The sequence below is a fragment of the Trematomus bernacchii genome, unplaced genomic scaffold, assembly GCF_902827165.1.
Source record: "Trematomus bernacchii unplaced genomic scaffold, fTreBer1.1, whole genome shotgun sequence".
Taxonomy (NCBI): Eukaryota; Metazoa; Chordata; class Actinopteri; order Perciformes; family Nototheniidae; genus Trematomus; species Trematomus bernacchii.
The window spans coordinates 1,553,732-1,580,777 of NW_022987662.1; the positions used below are offsets into that span (position 1 = coordinate 1,553,732).

Sequence of the window (27,046 nt, forward strand, 5' to 3'; positions counted from 1 at the left end):
CGTCTTGTGGTATTTCTCGGGTCTCCACGCCCCGTGTCCTGTGGACGAGTGTATGTTTTGTTTATGGTCAGTGACATGCACAAGCACTGTGGGGCCTAACTGAATGTGAGCACTGTCAGAAGAGATTAGAGGCGTGTGTGTCGGTGGGTGTGTGTGTGTGTGTTGGCTAGTTGACTGGTGGGGAGACACCCGTACAGATGGGGGCTTCAGATGTGATGAGCGTCAGGACCGGGCCTCCTCCTGTCTTTGAGGCTCAGCGTCAAGAAAAGCCCTGCTGCTGCCGTCCAAATAACCCGAGCAGCCCACCGGCCACAGCAGCGTCCCCTTTGTCTCCTGCTCACACACACTCACTCACACACAGTTTCTTCAACTTACATACAAAGGCCACATGTTTTTGGGACTCAACCAGCAAATAGCTTGTGTTAACATTCAATATTTCTGTCACGGAGACACTTTAAAAGACACTTTACATGTTTAAAAGGTTGAACGATCCAGACATGACTGTGTCTCCTGCTGCAAGAAGACAGGGGTTGCATTTGAATGATTACTTCCTTGGCAGTGCACACACACGCAGTTTATAGTTAATAATGTTTGTGTGCAACCATAGCTAAAATAAACTATAATAATTGAAGACCAAAAAGGTGGAAGAAAAGCAAATAAGTTGCTGTTTATGTACCAGTACTGAGTTAGTACAAAAATACAATTAACTGTTTTCCCTTCAAATGGAAATCGTTTTTGAAAAGAATGATATACTCGTAGACATTACAGTGTTTCCAAGCATCTTATCTGAGAAGGTAAATGTATTTGAATTGTGGCCAATTCAAGTCTACAGGCATTTTTGTGTCGATTTTTAGAGTAGATCCCGAAGCCTATGACACTATTTGAAAACATCATGCAGCTTAATAAAGACTTGTCACAATTTGAGACACCAGGAAGTAGTTACAAACAAGAGGCTTTGAGGGGAGAACTGTATTCGTAAAATTAGATTTTCAAATTGGAGTCCTAAAAAAACAAACCTGTATTTGTTTTGACAACCAAAGTTATGAGTCCCGTCCATGTGTACGATAATCATAAAACCTTCAAACAAACTGCACCACGCTACGTACGTCAAATTACGACTACATCTCTCTGCTCAGCTCTAACACACGCACGCACGCACACAAACACACACACAGTGTTAGAAGTGTGAGGATGGTGGTCTGGATGCTGCAGGGTGGAGGTGGGTTCATGGCCTCGCTCACTCGGTCAGACTGGGCATTTTGTTCAGACACTGAAGAGAGACCTCCATCGCCTTAAGGCCTTGTATCTCTCCCCATCTCTGACTCTCCCACAGTCTGTGAGCAGAAGCAGTGTTTCTGTAATACCTGTAACAAACAGTCTATACAGAGAGGCTTGCGTTCACACATCATTATCTTCTAAAACACAACATCATTACCCCTCGTTGTATTTTTCATCACACCTTTTGAGCTTGCAATGCGTTTACATGATCTAGATACACAATACGAATAGTGATTCCCCAGATTAAAAATAGAATCAAACACCATGTAATCATTACTAAACTAGATGTGCAAACATATATACACGAGTCGAGTAATCAACACCATTTGAAAGGCGACTAGGAGACTGTCACTACATGGTGCAGAAGCAGGTTGTGTGTGTTTTCGTATGTCTCCTAAAACACAAATGGACCAAATCAAGTTATTTTCGCTTCACAGATCTGTTTTGTTGAAAGAAATTCAACCACAGCGTGATGTACGAGAATATTTATTATTTACGGATCCTGCATTTATTTCACTGCGCAGCCCAAAGAAATGCTGCAACAACATGAATGTACACTTTTTCCCCTTACGTAATCTTGTTTCCCCCTTATTCTTTTATTACATTTTTTGGAGTGCTCCTATTAAAAAAACTCCCCTCTGAATATATACACTTTCAAGAAACATCTATTTGTGATCTACCTTGCATTTAGGGTTATTTGTCTTGCTCTTTGGCAGATACCTTCTTTGTATGTAAAGAAATAAAACGGGTTTGTTACAGCACATAAAGGTGTAATTACTGCAGCCATATTAATGTTTAGAAAATAATGATTAAGAGAATCTGTGCTAATGTCATTTTGGAATCTTAATCAATGTATGAAACCAGTAGGATGTATTCAAGAGGGTCAATCAATCCAGTGCAGCAGTAAATATGTTTAAGCCGACTAAAAGATGGACAAATACTTTTTGATTAATGCTAATGGCATCATTAGTCCCTTTACTCTTCCTCCTGTGGTCACCCTCTAACTTCGACTGTAAAGAGTTTTGAGAGTTTTCTGCTCTCTACATTGACCTGTTTTGTAAATGCATTCGCTTCGGCTAAAGTGTCCGTCTCTCTCCTCTGACTTGAGAAATCTTTGCGCTCTCAATCGATGCTCGATGTTTCATGTCTGACCCCAGTGACATCCCTCCACTCATTCACAGGTCTGTTTGTGTCTGTAAATGGTATGACCCAAGCATGCCTCCAACAATAAACACAGCTAATAACAACTGGCTCCCAGAGGACTGTGTGTGTGTGTGTGTGTGTGTGTGTGTGTGTGTGTGTGTGTGTGTGTGTGTGTGTGTGTGTGTGTGTGTGTGTGTGTGTGTGTGTGTGTGTGTGTGTGTGTGTGTGTGTGTGTGTGTGTGTGTGTGTGTGTGTGTGTGTGTGTGTGTGTGTGTGTGTGTGTGTGTGTGGGGATATGTGTGTGTGTGTGTAGATATGTGTGTGTGTGTGTGTGGGGGTTGAGTAAAAGGGGTTAATAATGCACGCACGAGTGGAGTTCAATATTGTGGAGGTGCACACATAGAACTCATCTAACCCCCACACAGTCCCACCAGTAATGTATACCTCATAGCTGATATGATATGTCTGTTTGGGTTGAAATTGAACTTCTACCAGTTACCCCTCAGTTTCTTTACAGATAATAACTAGATTTGAATGACTAGCATGGAGCAGTGTAAGAGGCGGTGAGGTTCAAGGTCCGCTCTAACAAGCACAACATTGCGATATGATATTGTAAAACGGTGCAAAATTATCTTTTGGAAATGAACGATGGAGTTATTAGGTCACAAAATGACTCGGGTGCTGGCTACAAAATTATTTATAGGAGAATCTTAGCTTTCTCTATTGTTCATCAATTAATTTCACAGATGACATTGGTGAGAATTTAGCTGATCTGACGTCCTCTTGCAGACAACAGCAGTACTTCTTTTGGACTATTATACTATTCACCACCATTATAGAGAGCTTTTGGTTTTGGCAAATTAAATAAGCGTAATTACATGGAGGTAACTAAGGCTTGGTTATAGTAAGAGGAAGATTCCCATGGTGAAATAAAACAACGTTATTTGCTGGTATAAGATGGTGCCCGAACTTTTGGTTGATAAAGATTGGACAACAAGATACAACATGTTATTTGACAAGCTTCAGAGGAGCTGACAGATGGATTTTGTTACTTTTGGAAGAAAACCAGGTGTGGGCGAGTTATGCTCTCCGACTGTTTTTTGCTCAAATCAATCCAACCTGTGTAGGCAAGGGTCAGCACTTTGGCTAACAGGGGAAGTGTTGAACATTGACTATCACCCTTATAAACATCTTGAGAAACCAGACTGCAACCTGCTAACAGACATGACTATCTCCCTTATAGTAGGTAAAAGTAATTTCTGGCCTTGGCGGCTAAGCGAGCATTGCTTTGTATTCCTGAGAGTGTGTGTCTCTCAGAGTGTAAGTGATTGTGAGGAGCTGTGTGTGCTCTCCTCTGTGTGACCTTGACCCGTCTGCAGAGGCACTCTTTGCTCCGCAGCAGCTGTGTCACTTCAGCTCAGCATCATCAGTCCAACCTTAAGGGACCCGGACTGCCCGTGTCCCTGCCCACACATCCACATCCCCACCGTAGAAACACCAGCCAGACCCCTCCTCCTCCTCCTCCTCATGCCCTAAGCTACCAGCAAACACACACTCATGCACACTGCCCGTCATGCATACTGATAAACGTGCTCACTATCACCGGCAGCAGACAGTGGCTTGGCCGCTGACTGCTGACAGAGCCCAGACTCACTCTGAGCAGCGGAGACACACTCTGGCCCGCAGCCACTCCCAGTCAGCTCTACATATGTCACATGTTAATGACATCAAGTCTGCGGCCACCCACAGACCGCCACACACTTGAGGGCAGCAGATCGAGAAAACAAAGTCATTCCTCCCCTTGAACGCCAGACCGTATCCTCTCTCTGTGTGGCATTCAGGGCGCAGGACTTCAAGGCTTTGAACCTTTGCTTTTCACAAGGTCTGATGTCACATCTCTGTCACCTTTCTCCACCCTCTCCAGCCCCCGTGCAGTGTGAGATGGTGAGGTTTGCTTACAGAGGGACTTGGACTCAAATGCATGCGAACAACACAAATATATCATTATAATATTTATGATACATGTTTTTCTTCCTGTGAAATAATGAATATGTGTAGCCTGGAGGCTTCCTCTGTTAATTAATTAAGTGAAGTAGACTGAAAAGGGAAAGTAAAAGTCATTATTCTAGTGTCTGAGTTCATCACTCTGTATATATTTGACTGTTTCATGGGAAACACAAGTAGTTACCGCTTTGTTTTTGTCAGGGATTTGAGCCAAACACATATTCACAGCTCTAATCCTGATCCCATTAGTGGACTCGGAGTGAAAATAGTAAACAGTAGACTCCTGCATGAGCAGAGAGGAAACAGTGCGGCGTCTTTTGTCAAACATGACTGATTCACTTTTCCCTTTGTGTGTGTGTGGGAGCTTTGCCTTTCATATTGATCACGGTTGTGCCAACTGTTTGTTTTGTCTTTTCATATAATGAACCCTGGGCCCTCGGTGAGGCCCCGGCGGAGTCGGCTCCACGCTGAAGGGCTTTTTGTGAGACAGTGTCACGCTCCCTCGTTCCGGCGAGGCTTCGCGGGTTCTTATTATTCATGGCTCTCTCCCCGTTTGTTGAGAAGGCCGGGATCAAACAGGACGATTTGCCACGCCTGACACCCACTGCAGCGAGTGTGTGTTTTGCGTGTGAATAAGTGAGTGTGTGTGTGTGTGTGTGAACTGGGCTCAGGCTCAGTAATGACAGGATTTGTTAAACAGTAAATTAATGAATAATGAAATATCCAGCACGCGCCTGCCTTGCCTGGAGCACAGTGCCCCGAGCAGGAATTACTCCCGACCGGCACTCTGCTGTCTGCATGCTGGATAACCTGTGTGTGTGTTAGTGTGTTAGGGTGTGTGTGTATATGTGTGTGTGGGATAAGCATTTTTACAGCCCATTGCGTGACAGAACGCTCAGGGGCTTTGCTGATGGGGGCCTGCTCTCTCACTTCCTGGCAAAAAACGACAGACTGACAGAGATGCATAAAGAAAACAGTGTCACTGTGCTCCCATAGTTTGTATATCAAATATTGCCAATGTCTTCATAAGCTCAGTCCATGTTCATAACCCGGTTACCTTCCACTTGGCCTCTCATTACAGTATAACAGCCTGTGACGTTTTCATAAAAATAAGATTAGCCTCCCATTATCATCAATTCATCAAACACCAGTCATTTATTTTATATTTAGCTCCTGCAGGAACACTGGGCAGCTGGTGGATCTTTACATTTTGCACAGGAAGTGATGTGTTTCAGCACGATCTGCAGGAGCCATGTTGGGCCTGTCCAAAAACGTTGACAGGTCGTTGCAGAGAAGAGTTTTCCAAAACTAATGCACACTAAAAAAACACGAGGAAATGACATTACTTCAAAGGGAATGTCTATAATAATCCAAAAGTAGTTATTCCATCATGAGTCATTATTACTTTCTATAATAGTGGTGCTAGGATTCATGCAGAGGCTAACACACGCTGACTTTTTCCACTCCAGACTCTTAGTTTCTGTTTGCTCCATTTTGCACTCGGTTAAAAAAAAAAAGGTCAATAATATTAGAAACAGGATTTAGATAATATCACTAGAGAGCTCGAATGACTCCTGTGTAAGCCTGGAAGTTGATTAACTCATATTTACTTATGAAACAACTGTTTAAATGAGAGTTTGTAGGATTTTGTGAGGCAAGCAGATGAAACATTAAAGTGTTGACACACACGTTTTTGTTTCTTGTACTTTTTAAACTCCCTGTAGCTTGCATTGATTTCTGGAATCAGTAACCATTGACAAGCTCCAACTTTGTAAGTTTCCATATTGTTGTAGGCCTCTATCCTCCGCGGGTGAAAACAATGCAAACAAAATAGAAAGCTGCTCAATAAAGTTTTGTAAACATTTATGGTCCTTTGTTGACTACAGGCACAGCCAAGTGTGTACAAACTGAATCTAGAGAGCTGAAGTTAACTCAGAATATGATATTATACATCGTTATGAACTAGTTAAATCTGCCTCCAGCTTGACTTGTTTTTTGTACGATATTGTATTTCTGTATTTGACTGAATATCTGGTTGGAGTAAAGTATGGTGTTGTAGGACACATCTGTATTAGAAAGGATTTGAAACCTCATGCAAGCCATATAGGACGCAGTGTGAAAGCTGATTTGTATGCTGCAGACTGTCAGTGTAAGACATTGTTTTAAATGAACTGCACTTTTAATTACAACCTACAATTTACAAATCAGTGCCACACAATTAGTCAGAATTACATATTATATAACAGATGTTACCAACATTTTTTCTGGGTAGCCTTGTAGTGTGTTTACTGTAAATATATTTCTCTGTCCCCACCGTAAAAAGTACTTTTGAAAAATGTATTTGTAAACTTCTCATAAGCCTCCAAACCAAACGAAGGTGTTAATAGCCTTATATAATAGGATTACTGTAATTTATGATATTTGCAGAATATTGGAAGACTCATTTGTGTAGATGCAGCCTCGACTTTTACAATAAAGCTTTCCAAGAGGCCTGAGGCTCAATACACAACTAACTGTGATCGCAAAGGACACACAACCTACAGAGACCACTGGTGTTAGTTATTAGGTTTGGAGATGAAAAATACTTGATCAAATATAAGTTAACAATCTAAAAGGCACTTTCCTGACAATTCATTCAGTTCTGTTTCCTTAAGATCAGGTTGTGTGGCAGGACAACATAAACAGCAGTTGCCAAAGCTACTTTAATTATAGACATTATCTTTTTTCCATTCATTAATTGAATTTTCATTTGAAAATGTAATTTAAAGAAATTTGATTTATTATCGTTTTTATTGGGCTTTAATGCCTATTTAGGATTATCTGTAATGTTCTCTTTCTGCTTTGGAACCATCTTAAATCTTCCATTTATCCCAACATCTTTATATATTTGTATCAACAGTACACATTAGTACACAGCCTATTCATTACATTATTTAGATTACTGGTTATTTCTTTATTTGAAAATGTTAAGAATAGGCCTACAGCCGGAAGACTTTGAGACCATATTGTCTGACAGACCTTTTCTATAATTTTCATTTCTGGTAGCCTATAGGTTATACGCTATTTATTTTTCTTTTAATTCCAATATAAGAAGAAAAAAACAGTGTATGAAACACCTTTGTATCGACACGTCAGCCAGATAAATAATTGAAGTAGTCAAGTTTACCATTCAAATATCCTTCAGTTTTCCTCACATTGATTAAAGGGACTTTGTAACTGTCTTATTTAAAGAAAGCTGCTCGAGTAATTAGTGGAAACGTTTCTCTTCCGTGTGTTTTGTTGTGTTATCTTCGGCTTGTTTGTTTATGGTTGCAGCCAACCTGTCGGTGTTGTAGTCCTGATGCTCAGCAGCTTCCTGTCTTTGTTGAGCGAGAATCGCTCGCGGACATGCGGGTGCTGAACTCTGCACCTGCGTCACGCGGCGTTCCACTCCACGGGTCACACTGAGCCCGCGGGACACTCTCTCTATCTCTCCCACCCTCCCATCTCTCTCTCAAATTCAAAGAAGCTTTATTGGCATGACCATATCAAAACACACTATTGTCATTATGTCAGTATCCTCTCTGCGTCTCTCAAAAATATCTACCAATACTCTACACATAACAAAAAAACATGTTTAACTGTCTGTCAGACAACATGACTTCTGACTCTCTTCCTCTTTTACTCATTCTCAAATTCATATTTAAAGAAGCTTTATCACCATATCACAAATTGCCAAAGCACATTGTTCAAGGTGGTACAATGCACAGTTTGGTTGATTTTAGATTTTAATGGATTTTTGTTTTAAAAATGGTTATAAGGATGCTTTTTGAGATAAGATTACCCTTTTCTATATATTTCCTTACAGACAAAGGTGTCTAGGAGTTTCCCTTTTTTTTAAGGTGGTCTGTAATGAGAATGACAGTGTTATGGTTTTTAAGTTATTTAAAAAAAATCGAATCTGTCTCTCCGCCTTTGGAGCTTCGTATTCTCTCCGTCTCTCTTTCTCATTATCTTTCTCCCTTTACTTTTTCTCTGTGTGTGTCGCGCTCTCCCGTCATTAGCACACCGGCGGTAGAGCCCCACCGCACATCGGGCCCGCGAGGCACGATTCTATTCCCCCTGCGCGCGTGCGAGAGAGAGAGAGAGAAGCCTCCCTGAAACGAGAGCCTCTCTGACCGGAAAATGCAGCCAATTATCTCCCAGTATCCATCATTGTGTGTTTGCGTGTTTCAGAGCCTTTGCAGTATTATAATCCAGATAGAGTTGCCTAACAAAGCTATATATATATATGATTGTAAACACATATTCTTATTTTGAATATTAATCTTGAACATGGCCTTAAATGTGTAAGAATTTCAGAAAATCTTTAATAGTCAGCAATAACAAAATAGAGGTCACTTTTCATCAATTTTGAACTTTTTGTGTAAAAATAATATAACTGTTACTACTTTAATCTATTGTCATTTATGGAATATACTCAATTATCCTCACTCATATCCTCAAATTAAGTCTATTAAGGTAAACCTACATATATCAACAGAAAACCTTAAAGACTAATTTAGTTTGTCATGTATCACTCGGTCCATGTTTTACATTTTGGTGTTGGAGTTTCCTTTTTTATTTGCATTTGAATCAAAGATTTTGCTGTTTAATATCACCCGTTTTCCATGTACAGTAAGGATAGATTTTACTCAGATTATTGTTTAATTCAGACTGAGGGATATTATGAGTTTGTTTTTTTGATGAATATCTGAAATTCTTACTTCTCAATGACAGAAAATTGACTGTCTGCTGCTGCAAATAGTTGGAATGAAATTAAAATATGTTATGCTTTATGTTCCATTAATTAGATAGTAATATTTTTTTTTACACTGGTACCTAATCCATTTAGACATTTATTTTGTGATGAACACGTTGTTAAATACACACTAAATCAGATTCAATGCAAATTTGAAACCGTCACATTTAAAACCAGAGGATATTTTTGGGGTCCAACTCCAATTTCAGTCGTTCAGAAAGTGGAATTTGATTTGGGAAATGTATACTATTTCTTGAGGCGTTCTTTAATATTTCATTAAAACAAATTTGGTTAAATTGTCTGACATCAGCCAAAGAATACCAGGTTTTACATTTTGGATATGGTGACTCTGATTCCCAAACTTTAGTGGGACTTTAGTGGATGATTCACTGGAGAAAAGGCGCAGGCTTGCACACCTTGCATAATAAAACACATGGTTTATTATCAATGTGATAGAAATGAAATCACTGGACAATTAGAAGCATGTCTACCCATCATCAGCACCATGACAACAGCTCTATAAGAACAGAAAAACACTGCCCCCCCCCCCACCCCCCACCCCCCTCCGGCTCACAAAAGTCGAATCACAGATAAATAGGCCTACTCCAAAATAGCTGGTGCACCTATTTACACAACCATCCATTTAAATTAATATAAATAAATATTTACACACATAAATAAACACCCTCCCCCCTCTCGTTAAGTGACCACACAAACCTGTTTCACAGATAAAATGCTTCATACCCACAATGCTTTTTTCTTGTGTGAGGACAAACACAAGCACACTGAAAGAACTGAAACGTTGACTTTAATTAAATATACGATGTCAACAGATTTCACAGAGCTGTATTGGGTTAGTGGAAAGCAATAATATTGAGTTTAAATAAAGTATTATTAGGTTCAACTTAATATTATTGCTTTCAACTAACCTGATGTGAAATTGTTGACATAATACATTTGATTAAAGTCAATGTATCAGTTTGTACCACACACACACACACACACACACACACACACACACACACACACACACACACACACACACACACACACACACACACACACACACACACACACACACACACACACACACACACACACACACACACACACACACACTGTAGTTTGTTGCAGCATCACAGTCTCACAGGATGCAGGCAGGGGGAGCGAAATGGATGTAACACAGTAACCATCATGTCCTCAGGGGAATGAAAAGAACGTAACACAGATGAAACATCCCTCTGTGCTCTCTGACACTGGCCCACAGGTCTCCTCTTCCTCTTCCTCCTCTTCCTCTTCGGCCCTGTCAGTGGCAGTGGTGTAAAGCTAGAAGTGTATCGCCTCTGTCTGTGTGTCTGCCTCCCATCGTCTCCCCCGCCTCGCTTCATTTCCGCTGCTTCTCCTCTTTGTCGGCCTTGTTGTCCCCGTGCCGGTTGTTGTTGGGGGGGCTGTTGATGAACATCTTGTCCAGTCCTTTGAGGGCCTCGGTGAGGTAGTTCTGCAGGGTGGTGAGCGCGGCGCAGAGGGCAGGCGAGCCGAAGCCGTGCGTGATGAAGGAGAAGTGGGAGAGGCAGCTCTGGATGCCCGGCTCCAGGATGGGGCTCGGCCGAGAGTTTCCCAGGGGGGTCCTGTCCTGGGCCAGCAGGTCTGAGAACTCCTTACACAGCTGTCTGCAGGGGGGGGGGGGGGACAATGAGATGTCAGGAGGGAGATATGGGTTTCCCTAAAATAGTTACACTACTGCTGATAGGTTATTCAATGGCAGTACATAGTATGTATTAACCTTGCTTCAGTGTGCACGTGGGACTTGTTTGACTGTAGTCTAATGTCTCTCTACTGTATGTATATGTGTATCAATGTGTCCCTTCTGGATGTGATGGGTTTTAATGTCCCCTGGAAGTTTTTGCACATGCAAACCAACCATAACGTTGAGTTGCACTCAATAAGTAAGACAATTTGGTATCCTTTATTCATTTATATTATTAATTTGATTGTTAGCCAAACATTTATCCATTGTTTTTGTATGTTATTAGTGGAAAGGCTGACACCACATTTTCTCTGATCTTGCCACTCTACTGCACCTGTCTCTATGTCCAACACAATCAAAAGATCACCTTTAGTTTCCTGCAGTTATAATCAAAATGCATCATATATAGAAGCACAATGAGTAGCCACTATCCCATTAATACTCAAATGCCTATCAATACCAACCCGTCACCAAAACAGTAGACAGTATATGCGTGTCCCATGACTAGCTGAAAAGCCTCAGCAAATGCATCCAAATCATCCACAGTCAACACCTTACTGCGATGCCCCTGTGGTGAGAGTATTTGGCAGCATTTGTTGTATAGATGTTCCTGCAATACCTGACACTAAATATAACCAACTCATAACACAGAAAAAACGAACAGAGCCGGAAAACAAATTACAATTTTACAGTTCTTTGGTGAAAAACAACTTAAAAAACAATTGTGTCAATAATGTTGCAGTTTGAAAGGATTCAATCCATCAATGTTTATTTATACAGCCCAATATCACAAATGTTATTATGTTGTGTTAGCTATCAGTTGTACTAACTTAAAAGTGCTACGAAGTGCAAATAAATCATGGCTGCAGAGGTTTAATGGATAACAAATCGAGTGGGAAAGTGGTCCGAACAGAGTCTTTAACCCACACTGATGAAATGATTGCTTATAGTTGAGCATAAACACCCAATAATAACTATAGCGACATGTAGGTGCTTAAGTGCTGAGCTAATTATAAGATGTAAGATTGTCAGTGACATTCTCAATAAAAAAGCCCCCTCAGAATCATATGCTAACTGCCCACCCTCTGCAAGGACCTGAAACTAAACTCTCCAGCCTCTCGTAATGCTGTGTGCCAAACTAACTATCTTATCTTAAATTATCAGCTTGTACCAAATCCATCCCAAAGGAGAATAGCCTGATGCTTTCCCTTTTCAACTCCTTTAAGTCATGTTGTGTAACTGTATCCTTAAAGGTGGGGTAGGTAATTTTGGAGAAACCAGCTCGAGTGCGCTGGAATTTGAAAATACACAACCGAAAAAAATCTGCCACTTCCTTACAGAGCCCCTCCTCCAACACACACGAACGCGCACATGACCAATGAGGGCACGAGATAAGTTTGTGCACAGATGGAAGGCTGACAGGCAGGTAGGCCATCCAGTTATTTTAGCCGGGCCGGCTAAAATGATTGGTCGTGCTTTTTACAGTATTACAGCTTCCACAGATGACATTTTGTTATGTATTTTTTGTCAAAGCACTTAAGATATTCATTGCTATCGGGATGTTAAGAGCATTCCATGGAATATAACAAAAAGTGTATCTCGAGCCGGTTTCTCAAACTTACCTACCCTACCTTCAAGACTTATTTCGCAATGAAGAGTAGCAAACTTTCTTTCAACTTTTCTCTATTTACTTCTGTTTCCACATTTTGAAATTGTGTTGGAAGAGGCATGAACTTGATGCAGCTGCTATACAGGATGCCTCCAGAAGAGCCTTTAAATCCCTAAAAACATCAACAGAATGTTCTGGCAAAGGCTTGAGAAGTGTATCGTTGGTTTCTGTTCACAATCCATATCAAAGATATATTTGATTTGAAAGGGAAACTGTTTCTGCTCCTGCCTCCATTGGACACTCTCTCAAACCTTATTCTGAACCCATACCATTAACGTTTAACTAATGATCTTCGGGAAATTAGAGAACGCTATAAATGTATAGAGAAATGTAAGGCTAATGCCAATATGACATTGTACAAAAATGCCATATTTATGTCTAGAAAATTAATTGAAGCCAATACAAGATCAAGGAAGTCGCATGGTTTGAGGCCCCAGCATTTAAAGCCAATGTTTGAATGGAAATATATGTAATTTAAGCCAAAAGGTAATTAAATGCATCTTAAGTCTTCCCTTCAAATTCCATACAAAAAATGCAACGGTGAGAGAGAATCACGTCTCCTTAACATTTCAGCAAATCATCCTCTTGGTTTTAGGCCCACATTTGATATTCAAGAGACCTCTCTCTCCCTCTCTTTCTCTCAAAATGTGTACCATACACACACACACACACACACACACACACACACACACACACACACACACACACACACACACACACACACACACACACACACACACACACACCCAATGAGCGGCCTTAGGGCAGAGCTCCACTAAATGAGTGACAGGCGGTGCAGGCCGAGCCCAGCTGGGGTTAGGGAGCAGAGAGGAGAAGAGAGGAGAAACAGAGAGGAGGAGCTCCACCCGGGGCGACTCTCAGGGCCTCGCTGTTGTTTTCTGACGACTTGAAACACTTCACTGCTAAATAATGAATTTCTAACAGGCAGCACCGACACCGAGTATTGGAACAGGTTTGAATCTGAGCATCAAACATCCACCACCGAAACACACCGTACATACTGATCACATTGGGACACGCACACGCACGCACACGCACACGCACACACACACACACACACACACACACACACACACACACACACACACACACACACACACACAGGCAGATGGTTTATGCAGGCCAGCAGACAGCACTATTTATGCAAGCTAAAATTACAAGTTTCCTGAAGGGCTCTTTGTTACAGCTCTGCATGCAACGTTTTTTTTTGTATCCAGAAAACTCATTCAGGGGAATACATGGACACAGAATAGGACTGTTCATTATTAATTGGCGAAAGGCTTTTTTGATCATTTTAAAAATAGGAAAAAATCCAAAGTGATTCTGGGATTTAAACCACATTCCCTCGCCTAGTTTCCCTTTAAAGAAAATCTATGTTGCTCGGTTTTTAAAAGTAATCACTAGATCCTGGATTCAATTCCACAGTTTAACAGCCATAAAAAATGGATTAATATAAGTACCTCTACGAGGAGAGCCAGTAAAATCCATCGCCTTTAAGACCAGAAGCAGAGGTCAAACGCACACCAGCAACGTCAAAGCTGCTATTTAATAATGTCTGAGACTTATGTAGGCTACATTAAAGTGTCCATCAAATAAGGTTTGTGTATACTTGAGTACAACGTTATTTATGTGGCAAAAATAATCCCCTTGCTTTTAAGATTCTTGACTTAAATGCAGATTGATCCTAATTTCGTAAACGGTTGAATTTACTTTAACTGCCCTCAATTTCCTCTGTGGTTTTTCAATCAGTCATTACGTTACAGGTTACATCCATATAGAGTTTGATGCTTTTCATTAAGAAAATCTCCCTTTCCTCTTTAAATGTCAATGCCATGGCTCACTGTGTCAAAATGGACTGTGTGATATAGAGTGAAGCGCAGAGGAGAGGAGGTTTGCACCCTCGGGGGTATTAAAGAGGGGGCCATAGAGAAGCCCCCAGGAAAATGGGTTTAATTTCACAATAATTTCATTCATCAGAAATGTAACTACTTGCAGAAGAAGCATGCCCTGGTTTTCACCCTGTATGTGTGACGGTTATGTAATTCAAATTAACAGCAACCACAGCCTTTCTAAATGGCACCCATGGAACTGTAAACCTAAAACCATTTTTTTTGGGACATTTAATTAGGATAACATCTCATACAAGAACAGCATGAACTAGATATATTATGAGACTTACAGGACTTCTTTGTAAATTCATTTTGTTGAGAATTTACTGGAAAAACCCCTCTCTCCGTGTCCTTACAAAAACATGTTTCTCCCCTCTGTGTTGACAGACTGACTATATGTGTCATTAGCATGCCGCCATGTTATTGTGTCTAAGTACCTAAATGGCTCATTTGAAATGAAAGCAATAATCTTATTTACCACATGGTATCTCCTGTGCTGCGCATCAGACATGTATACTATTCTATGACAGACAGAAAACACCCTATAAAGGCTATGAGGGAGCTGAATCTAATCAAACGGTCCATCAGACTCACTTTGTCGCCAGCAGCATGTTTTTCCGCGTGTGCAGCTCGTTGGGGTCAGCGTGCTGCCGGTTGAGGTACTCGCTCACGGCTTTGGTGGGAAACTCCGTCTCGCAGAGGTAACCGAAATCCCGGGCAAGGTGCACCGCCTCACCTGGGGGGGGGGGGGGGAGGTTATAGTCAGGGTGAATTGTATATAGACGTACAATATCGCTACATGACAATCATGCATTTCCTTCTGTTTTAGTATAGCGATTCCTGAATACAAAGACTTTACGTGTTAAAACTGGGATGCTTTCCTTTTACGCACGAAATTCCCTAAGTTGTCATCCTCTCAGAGAAAGCAAAAGCAAAAGCGATTGTCATTTTTTCCACATTGTTGTTGTAAAAGTCAACTATAGGTGCAAATTAACTGTTTTAATATCGTGAATTTAAAAAAAGAGAGAGCTCTTGCATAACGCTTTGTGCAGACGAGTGAACACATTGAAAATGGAGACGTTTTCATAATCCTATAAAAGTCTTTTAAAAAAGTAGGTCATAAATATATTTGTATTATATTTTGAAAGTGTAGAAATAAATATTGATATACTTGTATATTACGCTGGATCAGGAACATCTGACTCAATGAAAATGTTGGTTTAAACCGGTTAGGCCCATGCTGCAGCCTCTAATCAATGAGTTAATCATTTAATTCACTAACCCCAGTCCTCTTCTCTTCACTCGTTCAAAATAAAATATGTATTTACTTTGTATTCAATGTCTGTAGCCATTTGAGAAAGACAGTCTCATTCTTCAAACCTGCAAGGTCATGAACTTTGCAATCCTGTATTTTGGCCGTGCGTAATTTTTGGTGATGTTGAAATCTTTGTCATGGGGGGCAAATAAAATGTTGGACTTCTAGAGCCAAATTTCCCCATTAATCAATCTCAGAGTAAGGATTATGTTTCTGTATTTATGGATAAACACAGTAAAGCAATCACCTTCTACAAGAGATGTTAGTAATGTGACATTGGCAGCTTTGCGTCTTCCAGCAGGTAAATTCAGTCCAATCTTCTCCAGTTTTTCTCTCAGACATCTCCCACCGTTTTTGGACTTTGCTCTGTAGAAAAATGGGGAAATAATTAATGTTAATTGCTTTATAAAAGAACCAGGACATATATGCCATATATATCTCTCACAAGGCATTCAATTAAATTACCAATATTCCCATAGGAAGTTCAAAAATCCAAATTGAAACACATTGGACATAGATCTTCTCACAAAGATACATAAGAATGACAAAATACAATAATTAAGTTACAGTATGAGATAACAACATAATTAGGTTACACTGTTTAAATATATACATATATCAAGGAATATACATTTTATTGATGTGTGCATGTCTAGGTTTTTAAGTTGTTGTCTTTTTAGTTTCTATTCTGCATCATGTTCTCCAGAGATTGTGTTAATGTTACGTACAATCTGGGAAGTTCAGATACAGATGCCTTTGAATTCAACTCAGGGTTTAATAAACATCTCCTCTGCATATTTAAGAAGCCACACGCTTTTTCTCCATCCAGACTTTATCCCTGCGTCAACATGCTCTGAGGCTGCAGTCGTACCTTCTCAACACGCCCCCCAACAGGGATGCGTTCAGGCACTCTGGCGGAGACAGTCTCCTCTGCACCTCCCCGACGGTCACTTTGTACTTGGAGGTGGAGCTGAGCAGCGACAGGCGGCCCGGTACCGAGCAGAACACCTCGTTAATGCTCACGGTGATGCCTCCCATCAGCCCGTCCTTCCCGAGCATCAGGGAGCCCATGTGCTTGTGAGGCATGGGAACTGAAAGAGGACATTACATAACGTTGAAAAAACAAATTAGATTTTTCTTTTTTTGAGACCTATTTGGGAAATTCAGTCACAGCAGCATGCAAACAAGGCATTGCACGTATTAAAAATAAATTAAAATACAGAATACACATAAGATAGAGTATGGGGAAAGATAGGCATCTTAAAATTCCGAACAAATACAAGGGGGCTGTGAGTTTTAATCTATTGTGTCAAACGTTGTGAGACCCAGTAAAGCAACTAAGTAGGCTACATTTACTCAAGTACTGTGTACAATTTTGAGGTACTTACATTTTACTTGAGTATGCTGCTTTATACTTCTACTCCTCTACACTTAAAAAGGAAATAGTGCACTTTTACTCCACTTTATTTAACAGCTGTAGCTTATTTTACCAAAATGCATCTCTACAAATTAAACTATCTCTTTAGATAGAGTCCAATTATTTCATTATTTTACAAGTTTACAAATTTTACAATCAGAACTTTGTCTACAACAGTAATTTGATGCAACAATATCATCTAGTAATGTCACATTATGTAAATATAATTATATACACACACATGAAGGCTATTCTTCTGCACAATGATTACTTCTTTTTACACTTTAGGTACATTTTGCTGATTGTAATTTTTTTTTTAACTTGTAATGGAGTATTTTGACATTAATGTGTATACTTTCTACTCGAGTAAAGCATCCACAGATACTGTTGAGACCACGCGCACTACAGGAGGGAGCCCTGGCCCAATGAAGTGCCCACGCGCCGGGCATTTACTGTTATTTAATGTCTCATTACAATAGTATCGATTGTTGATTGGCTCTCGCTCTCAAATTGAATTCCCTCGTTTTTTTGTGTGACAGAATTTGTGTCAATGACTAAATTGCAATTTTCGTTAAATGAATAGGGGGGAAACATCCCTGTTAACTTTGGCCCAGGTTACAGCACAGTCTTTGCTGCGACATACACTTGCATTATCATAAATTTATACTTTTGGAGGGGGGCCACAGGGGGGGTCCAGGCTCAGTGTTACAGGGGCACAGTGTGGGGGTGGGGGGGGGGGGGGTTTGATGGCTCCACGGGGGATAATACCGCAGATTAGCTGTAAACGAGCTCACGAGATCTCCGTGAGCTCGTGAGCGGTGCCATTTATTACATCAGCGGCTTAAATGCCCCGCGGGGAGCTCAGTCACTCAACATCCCGTAACTAAATCACCGCACATCATCAGCGACCCTCCGCCTGCGAGTCAATATACCGGGATCGTTAACCCATGCACGAAATCCTCATCCTGGGCACCGGAAAAACAGGATGAACCCACAGAGATCCACCTTTTACTTCCCAAAGCATCGAGGTACATCTGGTCCACTTTAGATCAGAGTTGTGCCTTTTTTTTTTTTATTGGCTCTACAGAACATAAATCATTGTAATTCACGTCATATGACAACATAAATTAGTCTATAATTTGGTACAGGCACGAAAGGAACTTCAAAATAGGCGAGCAGCCCTATTATGTCTATTTTAAAAACATATAACAACAATCTATTTAAATAAATCCAGATATGTATTCATTTATGTTTTTGGTGAACATTTTTTATATTTGTAAATCTAGTCATTGTTGTCATATTGTAGAACTATTGGCAACATATCTAAGAGTTGAGACGTGGTGTTTGTGTGTGTGTGTGTTTGTTTGTGTCTTACCTTTCTTAATTACTGATTGATCAAGGATGTTCGTTCCGTTGGTGTCGTCAAGAGTCTGGTAGATCCAAAATAAATGCAAACCATTATAGCAATATAATAGTGTGCTTCGTACAAAGGAATCCAGAGTGTAATAAAAAAGTATATATTTATATCTTTTTGCTAAATATTGCAGGATTCATTTAAATGTAAGGTCTCGAAAAGCAGGGGAAACATTGTCTGTTTTCCACAGAACAAACACATCTGGATTATAATCCATTTCCTCTTTTTATTCATCATGACGTGACTCATAGAGAATAATGTGTTCTCCCAAATTTAAAGCCTCATTCATCACTCTCATTCATCAGCCTGCGAGATAGATTGCTCTTTGAATAGACCTGCTGTTGTCACGCTCGTATAAAATAAAATAGGACTTGTTAAAACAAATTTAAACGGGGTTAATAAATGCATGACACAACTACGTAAAGGCAGAAATGAGAATGTAATGTGGAGGTTAAATGGCAAACAATTCGTGATGGTTGTGCCCTGAGGGGAAAACAGAGGAAGATGAAATCCTTCACAGATGACAATAAAGTCTCTGGTAGCTGCTTTGTATATTTGGTACCTTATAAAAAATAAAAGCGTGTACATAATATCCTATAAACCAAAAATGACATCCTTCAAATTTAAAGAATTAACTAACCACATTAATATGAGCATGGATTTAATAATATAAATACTAATAATAATAAATTCATATAATTATAATAATTACAAATAATAATAAAATATTGTAAATAATAAAAATAATAATAAAACATGTGTGCACAACATTGAATTGTTTCCTTTCATGTTTAAATGACCAATTAACAGCATATCCTCAAGGCTTAACTATGGATTAATCATTAGGCAACACAAGGCAGTAAAGAAGGGTGATTTTAAATTCTAATTCACATAAGCAACATTTGAGCTCCATGCAGCACTTTTTGAAATATTCTCCATATCAGCATCTTCTCACCAGAGATGTCTCAGCTCTCTGAAGACAGTTGGTTTAGCTTTGGGCCATTTGTGTTCAGGCTTCAGCTGCAGAGAGCTCAGCCCTGAGGGAGCTGATCTGAGATCACTGACCTCGACACTAAAGCACCGAGACAATGAAGGAGACCACCGCCAACAATTACCCATCCCTCTCCTGTATAGTTTATTTTTTAGTAGCTATTTCGTGCCATCCAAAACTAGATAAATTTGCCATCCAAAGTTCATATACCGAGTGAATCGATTATACTTTCATCCCAAATTGGGAAATTATTTTGTAACAGAATAGTGTTTTCAATTATTACCCACTTGAGATAGATATAGATATGTTAGGTAAACATAGAAATATTTTACTGTAAATAGGAATGGGTTGAATTAATGATTAAAATGCATACACGTCTATTGAGATAATATATTGCATTATAACTGTATTCCCCATTTTGTCAAACAGACCTAGTTGCTCCCTGACTTTCAGGTTTTACCATTCGGGATATAATAATCCAAATATATTTAAAACAACTTTTTATACAATAAAAACAAAATCATCATAATTTTCACTTTTCGATTCCATGTAATCCTCAGATTCCTCTGCCTCACCTGAACATCCTCCATGCCGTGCAGCCCGTGCAGCAGACCGTCTCCCATCCCGTCCAGGCCCGGGTGCAGCAGCACATCGGGCCGCCTCACACCGTAGTCCCTCCGCGGGTCCAGCCCGGACAGCTGAGACAGCGAGGCCCGAGGTTGTGCCAGCAGCGCGGAGCTATCCATCCGCTCCACCGCCGCGTCCTGCCGCTGCCGCGCGCCCCACGCGCTCTGCTGGCTCTGGTGCAGCGAGTTTAGGGTGTACGGGTCGCTGACGTGGGAGTACGGGTCCTGGCTCTGGTAGTGAGCGAGCGGCTGGTACGGCGGCGGAAAGTAGGGCGGCTGGAAGTCCGAGGTCGGTGCGTGAGACAGCGGGGGCGCACTGGAGTAGGGTCCCGCGTGCGAGCCCAGCTGGGACAGGCGCGAGCTGTGGCTCGAGACACCGTCATGCCGGTCCTTGAATAGGAAAACACAGAATAAATAAACTCCATACGGAAATGGAACCACCTTTTTATAACGAAATAAAACCAAAAAGAGGCCTAGGGTCCATGATGCATTTTAAGAGCATATTGCCTGGTGATGTAGCCAAAGTAAATCTCCTTTACAAAAAACACAATAGATGCCAAAAGCAAAATGTGTCTAATTTAAATCTCAGAACGAAAAACCTCCGAGCAGTCTCTACCGATTTGTGCAAATGATTCAAACGCTTTATTGTCATATGCACATTATCTACAGTGTAGTTATGGCAATGACAATCTTAAATCCCAGGCTCCTCCAACAATGCAACATAAATATGCATAGGCATAAAACAATAAAAATAGTGCAAGACAAAACAGAGTATAAAGAAACACACTGTGAGGGAAGGAAACTCACCGCGGTGGAGTAGGAGTGAACTAACATTTGAACATTTAACATAAAACAGCTGGATGGTAAAGTGTTGGCTCCAGAAAGCGAGTGTCTGCAGGCAGGGCCGGTGAGCAGAATCCTTCTCCGCCCCGAGCAGCCGTCGCTCTGACTGTGAGCCACCGAGCACCGCCTCTACCCCCGGTATACGGTGTAATTGTTATTCATGACTGAGACTTACAGGAATATTAATGTGCGCGAGGCAGGGGACTGGCGACACATGGAGCGTGAAGCCTCTCGCGCAACCGTGAGTGACGTTTAGATTCCGTGGAGAGGAGAAACGACGCGAACAGCACGAGACGGAGAGAGCCCTCTCTGTCAGGAGAAAGCGAACAGGGCGAGCACACCCAGGAGGAATTCCTCATTATTAAAAAAAAACGCACTTTGGGAGCTTTTTCATATAAGTACAAATCTGACGCAGGGAATACTCGCTTTCTCGCCGTTGGAGACACTTTGGCACACACCATCACTGCAAACAGACTTTGACGTTTTAAACCAACATGAATCCAGTTGTCAGATGTAACAATTTAAACAGAAGATGGTGTTTAACCATGACATTAAGATTGAATCTGTGATACATACATTATCCTGCCAATGCAATGTAGCCACCAAAGTAAAAGCCATTCTACTTTTACGCACAGCCACAACATACTGAAAAATTCCTGTAGTATTTCAAAGCATGGTACAAGAGTTGGTCCAAAGCATTAAACTCAAAGCTGCTTCACCAATCTGTGCAACCCTCTGAGAAACTCCGAACCAACTTACAATAATAAAATATTGAGATTTGCCAACAACATTGTCTCCAACCCCAGCCATGTCCTGAACAGTGAATATGAATTGTTGCCATTAAATCCGAGATACAGGGTCCCAATATTTAAAATGTTTAGACTGAAGCACTCTTTATGCACCAGCCAATCCTACAATAAATACAGAGCTTGATCCCAGATCCATTGTACGTTAAAGAGTCTTGAACACATCGCCCTCAGTGATTGTAATGTTATTTAATAAGTCAGGTTTCTTGTATTCTTGTCTTAATATTTGTCCCTCTTGATGTTGCAAATGGAGCTGCTATGATGCAAGAACAATGTCAGACTTGATGTTACACTAAATTACTGGAGTATATTATCTTATACCTGCACAAAGGTGGTTAATTATGAAGATTTTTCTCCAATCCTCCCAATTTATTTAAGCTAAACTTCATCCTGCCAGAACACACACTAAAGAACACACACTGAATAAACGGTGTCTCATTGCAGCTGCCTCTTGACACACACACCCGAGACACTACAGGGCGCACGAGGGGCTCGCGTGAATGGTGTCACGAGTCAAAAGAAGCGATTAAACTTTATATTGTACACTGCCCCCCACCCCCCCACCCCTCTCTCTTGGATGACTTGTTTAACAACATTAGAGCCTCCCCTCCCTCGCGCCGTGGGAGAAAAGCCATGTGCGGCACGAGACAAGGGTTTCCCACCGGGCTGAGACGAGGGGCCTCACGAGCTTTTGTGCTCGAGCCCATTGAGCGCGAGCCGGAGCACTATTTCACCCCCGCGTGCGGCGGTATTTCTTCCCTCGCTTGTTTGAAATAAAAAAATAATTGTTCTTGGATCAAAGCCAAATGATTTACATACTTCTGACACATCATCAAACACTCTGACCCAGTGCTTCTATTTATATTATTAGGAGGTATTTTCAAATCTAAAATTGACTTTTTTTGGATGCAGCATCACAGTTTTTTTATTTCTAAATAGCTTAAAAATAATAATTTAAGAGGTAAATCATTATTTTAATCAAAGTAGTTTAACGTTACTCTTAAACTTTATTTTTGCACAAAAACGCAGTCCCATATTTAAAATATATACGTCAAAATTAAAGAAATTTAAAAACACAATAAGTCAATATCCACTGTCAAAAAATATTATTTTCCGTTTTACCATGATCCAGAAAGTGAGTGGACGTACACCATACACCTAGCAACACAATACCAACACATTTTACCAAAAATGGACCACAAATCAAATCAAATATCGGTCATAACGAATTTGTCCTGTAGTTACATTTCCTCCAAATCATATTCACAACCAGCACACCACAGAATATCAGGCCTAAAAGCCTTATGCAATACCTCCGTTATCTCAACACTGCATTATTCCCCAGAAAAAAGCGTGTAATAAATCCTGCAGAGCACAAACAGACGGGAAACGTTACCTCGTAAATATCTTCATACTTGACATTCTCAACTAGTTTCCACAGCATGGTCGCTTCTCCGGTGTCGGTAAACCGAATGCAGCCAAGTGAGGAAGAGGAGTCTCATCTCTCTCTCTCTCAGTCTCTCCTCCCTCCCTCCCCCCCCCCCCCCCCCCCCCCCTCTCTCTCTCTCTTTGTGAATGGGAAACCCCTGTAATGTAAAGACAGCAGCAGGCTCTCCATCTATGAGCAGCAGCAAATACAAAGAACAGATGTTTCATTTATTTATCGTGCAGCCTTTGTCATTTTCAAAATGAAAGCATGAGCAGTTAGCAAACGCCTTTCATGTATGTTGCAGGTTGAACAACTTGGTGACCTAAGAGACACATTGTGATGTCTATTTGAATGTTTGGGAAGAATATGCAGCAAGGATTAAAAGGGGACATTATTTAGTGTACTTTAACTTTGGCTGTTGCTACTCAACAGGGAACATGCATACACATATATAGTCCAATTTATAGTTGTGGCTCCCTTTTCTCGAATATTCCTAAATGTCAGACATTGAACACCTAGGTTTGGTTGTTGGACATGAAGACAACAATAGCAATCATTCCAGGACATAATCATTATATTCCTGACTAACCTCATCAATAACACAAGCCTCTAAAACTGTATCATAGCCCCTTAAGATTGGTTCAATTCGTTGTCTTTATGAGAGGGATGTGCATGTGTTCCCTCTTTCGGTGTTGTGATGGTGGCAGAGGAGAGCGCCATCTTAACTTGTTGATGCAAAATCTCTTGTGGTTGTAGATTTGGGTTAAAACCTGTTCACTGTGAGGACAGATAGAATTCACATTAATATTATATTCTTCCAAGCATTCAGTGAACTCTTTGTGCAGAATTGATATGTGCCTATATATTTGTATGACACTATACTGCATATTTACACTACAGGACTCACTTTGATCAGTGATGGAAGGTGCATCAATTTCTGGTAGTTGGAGTAATGGATAATAACTTGATCTTGTGTCATCATTTCCAGTCAAATATACAATGATGGTGTTAAAGTATACACATGTTTCAGCTGACTTGGTAATGGTCACAGTGTATCCAACAAACACTGTTGGGGCCAAAAAAGTAGTATTTTTATCAGTGTACATTTCCCACTTAGTATTACAGGATGTATGTTATATCTCACACTCATGTCACATAGGCCTGTGTGAGATGCATGTACAAAACACAATGCAATACCTACTCCTATAGGATACTGCACTTGAATGTTGAAGGGTTTAACAGCATTTAATTGGCAGGTATGACATTGCACTGAATTATATCGTATAGGTGTTATAGACAATAAGTACTATATATGAAGACATTTATTACCATATTGGATATCCAAATAATTAATATCCAGTTTATCTCAGTAATAGAATTTTAAAGAAGTTTTTTACTGATATGAAAATAATTTTATTTAAAATATATCTTCTCAAGCATTCGAAGAAGACATTTTCAAAGATGCATAATGTCATTTTTTTATGCCTATAAAATATTTTCTTTTCAAGTCATATCAAATAACACCATTGCGTTACGTTTCTTAGTAATCTTAAATTAAAAAAATATATTAAATTAGATATTTTTGTTTAATATTTGAATCTTTTTAACCATTGTAAACCCCTTCAACATCCCCATATTTATTTCAAGTGGGACTTTATCCAAGTGTGTGCCAACTACGCCCCCTAGTGTCCTAAGACTAAACATGCATCCACCCATCAAAACTCGCTTCTTTGTAGAATAATTATTTTTCAATGAAAGAAAGGGCATTATAACTAAACACTAATGTATGTGTATGTTATTTACAGTCCAAACATTTGATTTCTTTCCAAGGTAATACACGTTTTGACCAGAAAATGTCTAAAAATCTTTGGTAGCAGAGTTGGTGTTTCTTCACTTAATTCCAAAAAGCATGGATCAAGTGAAAAGGTCTGAAAAAGCAAAAACGCTTGTAATATATAGAATGTCCTTAGTGACCCCGATGAAGGCCGCCATTGTTGAGCAAGTTTGATGTTTGATGAAAAAAACAGAAAAGCTGCCGCTGAGGAAACCAGACATGAATGTTTAAGATGCACGGCTGTTCCGTTCTCTGGAATAACCCGCTGCCAAAGATCACACACACACACACACACACACACACACACACACACACACACACACACACACACACACACACACACACACACACACACACACACACACACACACACACACACACACACACACACACACACCACAATCTCTTAAAGTAAAACACACACACATGGCAGAGCATATGACTGTCAGCAGTGACAGATGTCCTGACAGTCTGGAGGTCTGGAGGCATGTTTCTGGTCGCTGTCCTGCAGGCTTTGACACACAATGTATCAGCATACATTACACACACATGTCACCCTAGTGCTGCTCTATCTGCTCCGTGCCTTTTCTTTGCAACCATCAATCAAATAAAATAGATATTTATCTTCCGCTCTTCTCTAAATGGGATTTAGGTCAGGAGGAGCAGTGTGGTCATATGTTTTAACTCACCTGTTTGAGGGACACTGATATTTCATTTTCAGTCTCCACTGTTGCTCAGGGTCATGTTTGATTAGACAACATGTGTCATGTTTTTTCTGATGTAGCAAAGAGAACTGCAGTGCACTAGTGCAGTGAATTCAAAAATATTGTGTAGTACTGTGTACTCTACTATTTATTGTAGCACCAATTATGTATCACTAAGGACAAACTCTGCATCACATATTGTTGTGCAAACATTTGATGGTTTGTCAAATTAAATGTGATAACCATCTGCCTAAAAAAACCTGAAGAGAAGGACATGAAGCCAAGTATTCATCCGGATTCCTTTTGTATTTTACAGTACATTTTTTAATGCAATTTATTGTAGACATTAAGGATTAAGAATCTAGGTTTCATGATTGTATTGTTTTTCTTTATTTTTCGACCTTTTATACTGTTTTAATAATATATGCAACATTCGTAACTTCCTTATATAACTTTGTGGTGACTTTCCAGCACGGTGACCATATGCATCACACAGTAATACAGCCCTCATTCACTCCTTCTTTCACCATTATCATAACATCTTAAGATATCTTAATGTTTTTGTCTACATTGATCAGGAATTCATTTTCTAATCCGATCCAGTTAACATGAAGTTAAACAGACACCAGCTGCAGTTCTGCTTTTGACCACTAGGTCGCACTAGAACACCACACAAAGAGTTACAGGCTCAGCAATAATGCAACATGGAGTACAGCATGTATTTGATACACTATCAGCATGGAAATCTGTAAACGTCTGTAATCGGTTCAAGGATCAATTGGATTGAGCAAAACAATTATGTTACATATAAACAAATCATAGGCCCTCTTTTACAGCAGACATTTTGACATGTCAGTGTAGGAAAATAGCAGGTGTAAAACATCTAATGAAGGATGCCAGTCAAGCCTTAAATAAAACAGAATTAAACAAATGTATTTAGCGCCTGTGTTACTACAGTACTATATCAACTACAGTAAACTAACTCATGTAAACATTTACGTGCTCAAGACTTCCTCCAATACATTCGAAACACCATACAAAACTCGTTTTTTTCAGTGTTTGCAGACCACCAGTGACCATCTGCATGACTCTGTTAGATGCTTACAGAAGAGGGAAAGATCAAATGACTAAATAAT

At 40.2% G+C, this 27,046-nt stretch overlaps 1 protein-coding gene across 5 annotated transcripts; it reads right to left on the bottom strand.

Moving 5' to 3' along the window:
* Positions 1-10,377: 10,377 nt before the first annotated feature.
* On the bottom strand, positions 10,378-23,415 carry tfap2b (transcription factor AP-2 beta). Of its 5 annotated transcripts, none has more exons than XM_034135650.1 (7): positions 23,340-23,415; positions 20,244-20,684; positions 18,639-18,693; positions 16,718-16,937; positions 16,094-16,212; positions 15,126-15,267; positions 10,378-10,875 (listed from the first exon to the last, which is right to left on the bottom strand). In XM_034135650.1, the coding sequence occupies exons 1-7, from the start codon at positions 23,385-23,387 to the stop codon at positions 10,590-10,592; spliced, it is 1,311 nt and encodes a 436-aa protein (XP_033991541.1). In that variant the 5' UTR covers positions 23,388-23,415; the 3' UTR covers positions 10,378-10,589. The 5 variants fall into 5 exon arrangements, with proteins under 5 accessions (XP_033991541.1, XP_033991537.1, XP_033991540.1 ...); XM_034135646.1 differs by having other exon boundaries at positions 16,718-16,949; positions 23,340-23,387; XM_034135649.1 differs by lacking the exon at positions 23,340-23,415 and adding an exon at positions 21,102-21,128.
* Between the last annotated feature and the right edge of the window lie 3,631 nt (positions 23,416-27,046).